This window comes from Etheostoma spectabile, chromosome 7 (genome assembly GCF_008692095.1).
Source record: "Etheostoma spectabile isolate EspeVRDwgs_2016 chromosome 7, UIUC_Espe_1.0, whole genome shotgun sequence".
Classification (NCBI taxonomy): domain Eukaryota; kingdom Metazoa; phylum Chordata; class Actinopteri; order Perciformes; family Percidae; genus Etheostoma; species Etheostoma spectabile.
Genome location: NC_045739.1, coordinates 15,734,374 through 15,746,937, shown reverse-complemented (window position 1 = coordinate 15,746,937; position 12,564 = coordinate 15,734,374). Strand labels below are relative to the sequence as shown.

Below are 12,564 nucleotides of genomic sequence, written 5' to 3'. Positions count from 1 at the left end.
CACACACACACACACACACACACACACACACACATTTCCAACTGAAAGGTTGGCACTCTTCCTCCCCAATGTAATTTCCCTTTCCTTAGCTCCTTGCCAACATCCAGCTTTCCTGTCTCCTCATGCCCAGTTTGACCCCCTCCTGCTGGGCCAGGCAGGGCAGCACATTGGGCTGGACCGCCGTGAAACAGTGAGCTACGAGTCTGTCTTAATAGCTCCATTCATTGATTCTTGTCTTTCAAATGGCTCCAAGTGTGAGACTCTGCAGAGTGTCCCACTGAGCTAAGTGGCTTTGTAGAGAGCCAGCCTGTGAGGTTGAAAAGATGTATGGAGGACCCAACGCTGTGGCTGAGTAGCGCTACAGAAAGACTCATTGCAGAGCTGCCTGCTGAGGCTTAACCTTGAACCCAGTGGATCTGCAGAGTCTGAGCTGTGTTTTGGCACCAACCATATGTGTTCCATTTCGCTGGTTTCCTCCACAGGATTACTTCGAGGCCACCCATTGATTCCTTATCATATCAAATGTACAGTACAACATATTCATATATGTATACTGGCATCCTGTCTCTACACTACCATAATAATGCAGATGTTTCTTTATGGTTTGTTCATACTGTGAACTAGTTAGAAAACCATTCCTTGTAACTTTATCTAGTCTTTTATCAATTTAGGATTGACTAATTTGAATTTAGTCAGCATTAATTTACTTTACCAACTTGTCTGGTGTTACAGTAACACTTTCAACGTCATTGAGCAATACATTTGATTTAAACATTAAACTAAATATAATTATAAAAAACTAACCACAAGTGGTTGTGGTGGCTGTCCAACCCTAAAGTGAATGTTATGTGCAAAGCTTTTTTTCTCTTTTTCACATAAAAGTAAACATCTCTGTGTAATGTCAAAAACTGTCTTACAATGCTAACCCAGTTTTCTGGTCTGCTCATTTTCTGTGTATTCCAGTCTCCCAGCTCTTACATAAGTCTACGTAAGTAGCCGTTTTCTGCAAACACAAGTTAAGTGTACACTTCACTAACCCAACAACAAAAGCCAGAAAGACAAAGTTAGCGACTAGCTGGTGAACATAGTAGAGCATTTAGCAGATAAAAAAATTAGATTGAATAGTGGTCTTACTTTCATCAGGTGGACAGAAACATTACCACACTGCCCGTTGAGATTTATATTCATACTGTAGTTACCAAAGACTATATTATTTACAGTTTACAAACATGTCCTCTAGGAAATGGAGACAAAGTGCAGCCGTACTTCAGCATGCACACATTAAAATAGTTTTCTGTGACAGCTGTATATCACAGAGTTTTCCTCAAAATACCAACTGACTGTTATCTTTTGCAAGTAGTAACCATCTAGTGTCTTTGTGGCTGTATGTGTGTATTTTGTCGGTCTGTGTATGACTGATGTGCTGAGGCATATGCCTTCCCACGATACTTTGTACCCCCCTCCCCCCCTTCAGTTCTCACCAACAGCCACCCCCTACCACACGTAGACATACCCAATACACACACACTGCCTATTTTCATACCCGCTTACCTCTCCTCTGTGCCCCACATAGATGAAGGCACACATAGGCTGGAAGGCCCCGGTGCCACAGGCCAGGAGGTGGGTGCGATTGTAGGGCTGCAGGAGGCGAACAAAGTTGGCACACTCTGTCTGCAAAACATAGATAAATTCACACAAAATTAAAAACTTGCATCTCAAATTAATATGGGAAAAGGTATAATATCATATATATATATATATATATATATATATATATATATATATATATATATATTTCCATTCCTCAGAGTTGCCAGAGGGACTTGTGGTACATTTTGAAATAAAGTGCTGTATGTTGTCAATTTGGATACTGATCCTACTGATAAAAAACATGTATAGCTTTCCATTTAACAAGAAAATTGAAAACTACATTATGTACTATTAAATGGTCATGGTATAGCAAGAATTTCTGCCCAGGTACAGGATCTAAACATTCACTCTTGCACACGTTATACACCCATACTGTAGAGTACACACACACACACACACCACACACACACCACACACACACACACACACAACACACCACACACCACACCACCACACACCCACACACACCACACACACACACACACACACACAACCACACACACACACCAAGCAAGGCCTTTAAAAATCAAATCACACAGTGCAACAGTAAATGTCATCTACATGCAGAAAAGTTGATTTTCAAGATATTGAAGACAACCAAAATGATTTCTTAACAAGGGTTATTGATCCCACATGTTTGTAATGAGAGCCAAGAAAAGCACTTTATTAGATGAAATGTGATATCCTCAGTGTCCACATTGGACTCGTATCTTTGTTTTTTGGATTTCAGCCAAAAATGAGTTTCACCACAATCAGGTCAAATGAAATTTGTCAAGATTTGGAAAGCATCAGAAATGTCTAAGTGCCAAAATTAAGGTGTGAAATTTAAGTTTTGAGTTGTAAGGGACATGAAGACACCAACAATGACTAAATTTAACGTAATAAACTCTATAACGTCCTAAGCTGCTGTGTATGCAGATCTGAAACTGGAGACAGAAGGCCTGAAATGGAAACAAAGATATTCAAGTTGATAATGTCAAAGGTCCAGACACTCAAGCATACACTGGAGTGAGAACAAAAGAAGTGGTGCCTGAGGAAACAAGTATCAAGACATTTGTGTACAAAACAGAGGTCCAGAGGAAGCGGAGGGCACAACTACTTCCTGCTTCCTGTCTGTAACTGCAGTAGCTGACAGAACGAGTGTCAGCAGAGAATGAAGGGATCAGCTGGGTGTCATTCTCCCTAGTCAACAAGGTCAAACTCATATCAACATATCTGCACAATGAGTGTCTGGTGTGTCTCTGTTCAAAATGTGTGCATGCATGGTGTGTGTTGATGTGAAAATAGATGAGTTGAATGCCATCTACGTGGATAGGTTAATGGTTATTGGCCTTGTGAGTGAATGTCATTTCCTAATTTCAACGCATGGACATGTGCATGTGTGCTATTCTCTTTGTGTTTTTACGAGTGCATTTGTTGTAAATGAGTCTAGTAAATCTGTCATTTTGTGTGTGGCCCATGTCCCTCTCAAACTCGCAGTCAGACACTCAAAGATTTCCTTGAGTGCTTTGAGGCGTTGCAGACCTGATGTAAACCATGTCACTGCAGTACAAAAAATAGTTTACATCATATTGCCCTTTCCCATTGGCTCATTTCTCTATCCAAACAAAACCAGACCAGCAATAAACCAAAACAAAAAAATGTTTGAGTTGAGAATGCTTTCAGTAAATATAAATTTGTTCGATTTCTAAAGTATTTGATCTTTGAAAAAAAAGAGCATCTGGTTTTCACATACTGTATGCAGGGACGTTTCTGTTGAGGGAGAGGGGATATCATAAAGCAAATCTGACATGTTGTTTCCTTCTAAATTAGTATTGGATGCCTTTACTCATGACAAACATGTGTAAAAATGTATCTCCAGTTAGAAAAAGGCTGGTCTTTATATTATGTCTCTATGTCATTACAAAAGATATAGGAGGTCTATGAGAGCCAACTAAGTGGACTGAGAATGAATAGAAATCCGTCTCTCCTGTGTTTCCGTTCTACTACTCAGGGAGTCGTCTTAGAGATCTGTGTGGCCAAAAAGAGAAAAAAGTGGAATGAAATGTTGAAAAAAGGAAATATGTCTCTGCTTTCCCACACTGGGATTTGGGTTTTTTTACATATCTGTGTGGTCTTACTGAGATTAAGTGGCAATAAAGGGAGTGGTGTAAAACAGAAAATGAAGTCGTTTGATTACCAAAACTGGTTTTGTCTCTCTGGGAGATTTTTAGGGAGAAGTTATAACATGTAGCCAGATTTTAAAATGGAGACATTTAATCACTGTATGAATTGCAGAGGTAAGGCTATTTGGTAGAAACAAAAGACCACAATGTTCATGTATGAACCTTGGATTATCAAGAGGAGGGTGACTGATCCCAAATGATTCTTCCCAGCAAAACCAAGCTGCTGCTTCACACTGTCCAAACTTTTAAACTGACCACGTAAACCACGGTTTTGTGTCTTGGGGGTTAAAAAAAGTATGTATTGAATTTCAAACATCAAATTATTACTAAATTTTCTCTGAAACATATGTATCATTAACATAAACTAACAAGAACATTGCCAAGACCTCATGCAGCCTCTCCCAGTCTTGAGATTTGCAATACTGAGACTGACTTCCCATGGAGGTAAAATCACTTCCCACATGTCTAACAACAGGTCAAACAATTGTAGTGGTTGAGTAACAATATCTAGTGCAGTGGATTAAATGAAAGTTTAGTTAGCGTGTGTCACACTCTTCCGACACGTTTTTCAGTATACTGACAAAGAAAATTTTAGGCTAGAGAAGGTGGCCCCAGAGAGCAGTAGTGGAGACACATGTCTTCTTCATAACAGAAAGAAGTGGGGTTCACGGCAAAATGTGTTCTTTCTTTTGAGAAATACTGTATGAGCAGTAACAGTAACATAGGCTACAAATCCTTTTAATCATGGTCTGATTTGTTTACGGTTTGTATAAGACTTCATCACAATTTGGCCATGGCATATTCATTTTTAAATATGCTACACGCAAATGCAGTTATTAAATTTATTCTCCAAGTTTGTTTTGGGCAGGCTGACAATTTTGAACTTTCAACCTCTTTGGCACGTTGTCCAATGCCCATTGCTGATATTTTAGAGGAATTTAAAGGGGTTCAGCCAATATAGTGCATTAATGCATTGCTGTGAGCCCCAAAAGGACTTAAAGGTAAAAATGGCATGGTTATTGATGTGCCTTGTCAGAAACAATTAACTAACTAACCAGCCTTAGTGCCTTGGGTTAAACATTGCGACCAGCATCAGACTGTTGCAAAATAACCATAGAACCCCCACATGCTTTTCCGAACATCAAACATGTCTTTTGAATAATTAATCTACACAGTTTCTTCTGCACAAAATATCTTGTTCTCCACCCTATTCCGTTGCTACTGCTGACCGGAAAAAGTATTATGTACTCCTCTGACGTTTTGCAAAATGCCCCTGGATTCTGTGTTTTAAATCTGAAAGTGCAATGCTGATGCTGCTTGGATAATTGTGCTTGATAAGACATTACTTTTGCGGTCGTAACCAGTTTATTAGCAATGTCCATTGAGCCCAGTGGTAGAGCTAACATGGAGCTAACAGCAAAAAGCTTCAGCTCCCTGACATGCATGATGAGTAACCCGGGCAGGGAGAGGCAAGGTTGGACATGGAGAGCAGTTTCCAGTATAAACAGCCAATGTTCAGTGGAGAGAAGTCAGATTCTGTAATACTTACAGGAAATGAGGGCCAACACATTCAGGCGCACACACACCTACACAAACACACACACACAAACAATCACACACAATCACAGAAACACACAAATATGAAAGCCGTTCAAAGCAAGACAGCTGGATGAACTGGACTCTGTAAGTCTTTGGTCTCAGCAGCTGTTTGATCCTCAAAGAAACCCGTTTTCTAAGTACTGTTGATTTACTTCCAGACAACACTGAAAACATTCAGTCATGACCAAAAAACCTCCCCGAAGTGTGTGGGATTTTTTTTCCAAACATCTACCAGCTACTCCCATGTATCCAATAAAATATTCATTGGGATAAAAAAAAAAAAAAAGTCACCTACGTAGCTTCCTGGCAGGTGTAAGAGCTGCAACGAAAAGAGCAGGAGACTGACCACACTTGATCTTTGTGTGTCTCTTGCTTCTGCAGCATCTTTTTCTCATACATATTACAGTAAACAAAAACATTAAAGAGTCATGAAGATGAGCTGCTGTATCGTCCCAAATCTGGAGCCCACATGTATTAATGTTTAGTCCTGCATTATTCCAGAAAACACTAAAGTATACTTTGAGTCTAAAGAGATTTATATTTGTTTTTGCTTGAAACAAACATAATTTACCAGTTCACAAGTCAATATGGAGAAGGACATTGCATACAGCATATGGCCCGGCTTCTGTCCCAACAAAGAATTATATTTATATGCCATTATTGTTATTATTGTTCATAGCAGTGTTTTTTTGTAATCTGCCCCCTTTAAAAGTTGTGGGTAGCTTTAAGCAACTAAATGTACTACCTATGTTTAGGATATGAAACCTCACATCCATGGTTAAAAGAAATCAACATTTACAGTTGATAGGACAGAAGACACAACCCTGACCTTCTTAAGACTTGCTGCAGTTTAAATTCTCCTGACCATTTTCTTTACAGGACAGTCTCTCATTTTCCTATACTCAGACACACCAAATGCCAAAGACTAGATTCAAACAAAATGGAACTGATCACAGCTCTACTGATAAAAGCCAAATCATGGGGAAGCCAAATTACTGGCACTATAAAGCTTGTCATGAAAAAAACAACAACACAGAATTAAGCGCACATATTGTGCATTTTTTAGCTCTCGTATAGTGATGTGAGGAATTGTGACTTGCTTACACAAAGCATCGCTCCTCTTCTCAAAGATGAATATTCCACACACACTCAAATTGCTTAACTTGTTATCTCTGCTCTGAACCCCTACCATGATAATGCATTGGAGTTTGAGGAGGCAGCTGATTAGATAATCAATCCAATTGTAAGCAGTATATGCAGATAGATGAAGCAGAGAAATGTGTTAACAGCCCGAGCAAGACACTGCATGCTTGACTGAAGTCACTGAGTGCCTCCCCTTAACCTGTTATTTATTTGTCTGGGCTGTAATTAATGATGGTGAAGGTCATGAGGTTGTGACTCTGGGAGGAAACACTATCAGTAAAGACATGTTTATGGTAGTAGACACTTGTCAGTACAAGGCTGTGGCGACAAAGGCTTTTTTCACTTACTTTTAATGTCAAAGTAGGTACATATTGAGGATGGTCAAGCAGCTAAAGTATATAGAGGACTGACTGGAACTCTTTCTCTCTCTTTCTTTCTGTCTTTGTCTCATATGTATGCCTTTCTCTCTATCACCACACACACACACACACACACACACACACACACACACACACACACACACAAAAAAGTCCAAAAAAACAACAATGTGAAACCTTTCACCTTTCAACCTCAACCACATTTTGTCAAACTCAATTATGTTTAACAGAGCAAGAAGCAACAAATGAGATGGAACATGTATGTGTGTGCACCTTTTGATTTACAGATTTCACAGCAGCAATCCATTTAATTTGACACCAAAACACTCACATAGAGAGATGTGAAGGAAGTGCCTGTGGAGTTTAACACACACACACACACACACACACACACACACACACACACACACCACAACACACACACACACACACACACACACACACACACACACACACACACACACACACACTTATAACTCCTTTGGCACAAGAAGTAGAGTTACACAGCCTGTTTAGAACCTGTCTAATAATGCATTGTGACACCTCCTCTCCAATATGGACAGTACAGTTGCGCACATGCACACACACCTACACACCTCGCACCGTGTGAGCCCTGCGCGGAGAAAACACCTAATAAAACTGATATAAGACACCCACGACACACCTGCCACTTCAAACACATAGGGAACATGTACCCCCCCTCCCACCCCCCCCCCCCCCACACACACACACACACACACTCCTAACCCGTTCCAGCAGTCAGACGTCTTGCTATGAATCCAAAAAGACACGAAAAGTGTCATCATTTTGTGTGTGTGTGTGTGTGTGTGTGTGTGTGTGTGTGTGTGGACCAGGTTTAGCTACATTTGTGGGGACCAAAAACTGTGAATACAGTATACTTATGGGCAGAGATGGGAAGTAACGGAGTACAAATACTTCGTTACTGTACTCAAGTAGATTTTTCTGATATTTTTACTTTACTTTACTACTTATTTTTGTGGCGACTTTTACTTCTACTCCTTACATTTTAACACAAATCGGTACTTTCTACTCCTTACATTTTACAAATTGGCTCGTTACTTTAGTTTTGTACAAGTGTCGTCTTATCGGAGAATAGCGCGACACGCGCACCACACGCGCGGGTGGTGCGCGCGCCACACGGAGAAAAAAGTGAGAGAAAAGAAAAAGAGACAAGCTGTCCGGAGGATAACCAGCTGAGATTGTGTGTGTGAGTCTTTGAGAACTGTAAGTTGTATAACTCATGTTGTCAGTTCACTTAAGCCTGTTACTGGACTATAGTTCTTGCACATTTAAAGTAAGTTAGCTAGTGGGTTTGGTGTGCTCTTCACCTGTTAGCTCGTGGTTTTGGTGTGGTCTTCACATGTTAGCTGGGTTACACGTTGGTCTTCATGAAGCATCAACACTTTCACCACTCTATCGCATGAGTTTTTTTTTTTTTTTTTTTTTTTTTACCAAACTTCAGATTCTGTAATTCAATTGACAAGTGGATGGAACCTTAGCTAGAGAGAAGTTGTCTCCGTCTGTTTTAACAGATACACCTGGGGCCAAGTTGGACACCAGAATCAGCTTTCCAGTCCTAATCTAGTCCTCAACTTTCACATCATTTCACTGGAGTTTTTGTTATTATTGTTTATGTCATCTACCATATCAATCTAAATGGATGGGAATATATCTGTACGTTGCATTTGAGACGCACGACTAAGATAACTCAACAGATTCAGCATTCATTCACAGTAAATCATTGAGGCTTGATGGCGCTAACGTTAGCACATGGTAGTATGGATGGCGCTAACGTTAGCACATGTAGTATGGATGGCAACATATTGAAAATGAAGAAAAAAGGGCAGACAAGCCACATACATTCCCATCATCCTCGACCTTATCTGAAAGAGATGTAAACAGTAGGCATCAAGAAAGACTCCTGGCCAATGTGCTGGGGAACTTCCTCATTAATGTCAGTTTGTTTATTCATATTTAATCCTTTATTTTCTTTCCAGAAGCCATATTTGAGCACACGCACATACATGTAGATTCATTTACATGTTAGGGGGGAGATTAAAAATAGAAACTGGATCTGTGAATTCTTACAGATAACAACTGAATTCATATCTTGCTAATGAGTCAGAATCTTATTAACCTGGAGTCCCAGTGTCTGTCATAATAATAATCATATATGTTATGTTTTAGGCCTATTGGCAGACATCCATTTAAAATGTAGCCATTGCCATATAAAGACGTACCCTCCATGTCCACTGAAGTTCCTCAGCGTCTCTCTAGTAACATTTGTGTGCTCCAGGTAGCTTTGCAAAAAATATTGTTGTCATTCTAAGGCTACTTTTACTTTTATACTTTAAGTAAATTTCCAAGCCTGTACTTTGTTACTTTTACTTGAGTAAAGAAGTTTAATCAGTACTTTGACTTTTACCAGAGTATTTTTTAACACAAGTATCTGTACTTCTACTTAAGTACGGAAAGTGAGTACTTTTCCCATCTCTGCTTATGGGGACCTGACAGCTTTGTGGGGACAAAATGCTGGTCCCCATAACGTTAAAGGGCTTTTTGAGGAATAACGTGGTTTTAGGATCAGGGTTAGAGTTAGGTTATGGTTAGGGTTAGGGTGAGGGTTAGGTAGGCTTTAGGTTTGATGTTAAGGTTAGGGTAGGGGGCTAGGAATGCATTATGTCAATGACTGGTCCCCACAAAGATAGCCAGACACGACTGTGTGTGTGTGTGTGTGTGTGTGTGTGTGTGTGTGTGTGGGTGGTGTGTGTGTGTGGGGTGTGTGTGTGTGTGGTGTGTGTGTGTTTGTTGTGTGTGTAAACCAGTAATTAGTGTGTATGTTTGTATTCTGAGCACCACTAAAGTCACTGAGCACTTTTTCTCCAACTGGGAGATTTCAGTACATCACAGAAGAGAGACTTAGTTACAAATCTCTTCCCTTACTCTTTCGTTTATTCTTTATTTTCTTTTACACTTTCCTCCTTTCTTTCCACAATTAATTCTTTCTTTTCCTCTTTCCTATTTTCTGTCCATTCTTTATTGCTTGATTTCTTTGGTTATGTTGTCATCTTAACAAGACTAAGACTCCACAGCCATGTTAGCAGCTTTGTAAGGCTGTCAGCATGCAAACATGCATTTAAAAACAATGCTAACATGGTTTTGATGGTTCACCATCTTAGCATTTAACATGCTAACATTTTAACATTTTATGAGATGGGAGAAAAACGTGCTCTGGTTCATCTGCATTTCTTTAAACCTATCAAAATTGTCTTGGTTTTTGGTGAAACATGTGTACCTTCAAAAGTAGTTTTCGTTGTGCAACAGAAACATCAGATTGGACAGATAGTCTAGCTAGCTGTCTGGATTCACCCTGCAGAGATCTGAGAAGCAGTTAACCATAGTTGAAAAAAAGTACACAACGAGGCAATACCAGAAGTGGAACGTCGTGGATATGGACCAGAGCTGACCATCATACATGGCATTGCCATCCCTAGAGCCACGCTGCTAGAATGCCTCAAAACTCATTCATGCAGACTATTGCACAACTGCTTTCTTTGTCAGGTCTTTCCTTCCTGTTCATGATGCTCTTATATTCATCGTTATCACCGTCTACTGCTTTATTCCCCTCCTCTTTCCATCTTATGTGCTATTTAGTACAATATACAACATAGTTTAACCTGCTACAGGCTAACAAGCAGAAAGCTGAGACGGCTTGTGAGGAGGGAAACAACTCAAGGTGCTGACACAATCCTGGACACTGGTTTCATTCATTACAGTATGCCTTTTTTAAAGCTTAAACTTTACTTGACATTATTTGAGGTGGTTGCCTCAGAATCTCCATCTCCACTTTCCTCGTGTGTTAAACATGGTCATAATTACAACACTGTCCTCCCTTTGTGTTTTTCTCTTCTCTCATACTATATTCCCCTCTCATAGTGTATGGAATGCTTTACACTTTCCTCCCCCATCTCCTTTCATTTTTCTTAATTCTATCTCCTCTCCTAAAGGGAGGAGGCTTTATATTTCTAGCGCTCATTAAAAGATGACATCCTGCCTCTATTTTCCTCCTTCACAGAACCAATAAAAGTCTTCACTTTACAATTGCTGTACTCTTCTGAGCTTCCTCTGTCTCTAAACCTCTCTATCTTTATTCTATCGCTTCATTAAGAATAATGGCCTTATTAAGGCTTCATTAGAGTAATTAATAGTCTGTAGTGTATTGTACCTTTTTAGGGATGTGGGGGACCGATGTGGCACTAAACTGTACAATTTACTGTACACTTAGTTTGATACTGCTAGAGGCATATTCTGCAGTTATCACAACATGTGCCATTTGAGGACTGCTGTTAAAAACAGGGCCCTGTAGCGCCGCAAATGCATTAATATTTTGTATCCTGGGTCTCAAACTCGTTAAAATGGCTTTCTCCAAATTAGGCAGGAACTGGAAGAGACAGAAGAAACACTGAGAGCAGAACAGAGACTGATGCGGCAACAGGATTCAACTGCTGAGCAGCCAAAATCTCTGAAAGCCCCTACACCAACTTGACAAGCCAGGGTTTGGAGGAGAAAAGTGTCATGCTGAGAGCTGCTTCTCTGCTCTTCACTTGAGACATTTTGGCAAAAAGTATAGAGATGCAGTCACCTAATATATGCAAGCAGGGTCTGTTGGGTTTATTTTTGACCACATTATACGGTCAGAATTAATGACAATCCAAATGGAGACACAGGCACTCTTGGAGAGAAAACAGAAAGAGTCTCTGGGTGCGTTTAGACACATATTGTAATGGTAATGTGTTCAAGCAAGTAGGAATTAAAAGTCAATTGCTTACCTGTGGTTCCTTTCCTGTTTGAATGCAGTCCTCTCTGTTGCCAGGTAATGGAGGCCAGTATATCTTTTAAGGAAGATAAAAAAGAAGGATGGAGGAACAGAGAAAGAAGAAAAGTGAGTGGGATGATTAATGACCTCATCACTTCGAAGTAATGCAAACATCCACCTTATTCAGCCATATTGCAACATGTAATTGCTTTGTTGAACCCATGCAGGCTATTTATTTGATTCTGTCAATGCAATCAAAACATAATAATCAGCCCATGTGTTGTTACATTTGAATTATTTTTCCTGCAAACTGAACTCTATAGCAATTAGAGGCAAATTAAGCAGAGCGGATGCTCTACAAAGGCTTTGGAATGATAGGCCGAGGACTTTTGGCTTGTAAAGCTGAAACCACCTTGATTGAGGCATGATAGACCATAATTCCAGTTATAAAAGGGTCAGTTCATCCAAATTATATATATATTTAACATACTGCTTGTTGCAGCCAAGCTTATCATTTTGATTTTATATGTCCAGGCTTTGAGATAATGTCTTTCGGATATATCTGCATCCACTTCAATACAATGGATGTAAACACTGGACAAATATGGAGACAGATGTTTGTATTAAAACTTTAACCCAAAACCACCTGCATGGTTAGATACCACTGCAAGTGATAAACAATTTGTGATTGATATAATTTTGGGGGCTGTGGAAAAGCGGTAGAGCGGTTGCCTGCCAATCGGAAGGTTGGTGGTTCAATCCCAGGACCTGCAGTCCCATGTCGAAGTGTCCT

The 12,564-nt window shown here is 39.9% G+C and overlaps 1 protein-coding gene and 1 long non-coding RNA gene across 3 annotated transcripts in view; one reads left to right on the top strand and one right to left on the bottom strand.

The window, feature by feature from the left end:
- LOC116692670 (uncharacterized) overlaps nt 1-1,971 on the top strand; it is a 26,417-nt gene extending 24,446 nt beyond the window's left edge. Inside the window, exon 3 of the long non-coding RNA XR_004332746.1 lies at nt 1,961-1,971. This is a non-coding gene — a long non-coding RNA (uncharacterized LOC116692670). The remainder of the gene's footprint in view (nt 1-1,960) is intronic.
- Nucleotides 1-12,564, bottom strand: part of sema3bl (sema domain, immunoglobulin domain (Ig), short basic domain, secreted, (semaphorin) 3bl) — a gene marked incomplete at its 5' end in the record, with an annotated part of 66,412 nt that overhangs the window by 23,902 nt on the left and 29,946 nt on the right. For both annotated transcript variants that reach the window (XM_032521144.1, XM_032521145.1), the window contains 2 exon segments: nt 1,552-1,671; nt 11,785-11,847. In XM_032521144.1, coding sequence (XP_032377035.1) covers nt 1,552-1,671; nt 11,785-11,847 — 183 coding nt within the window.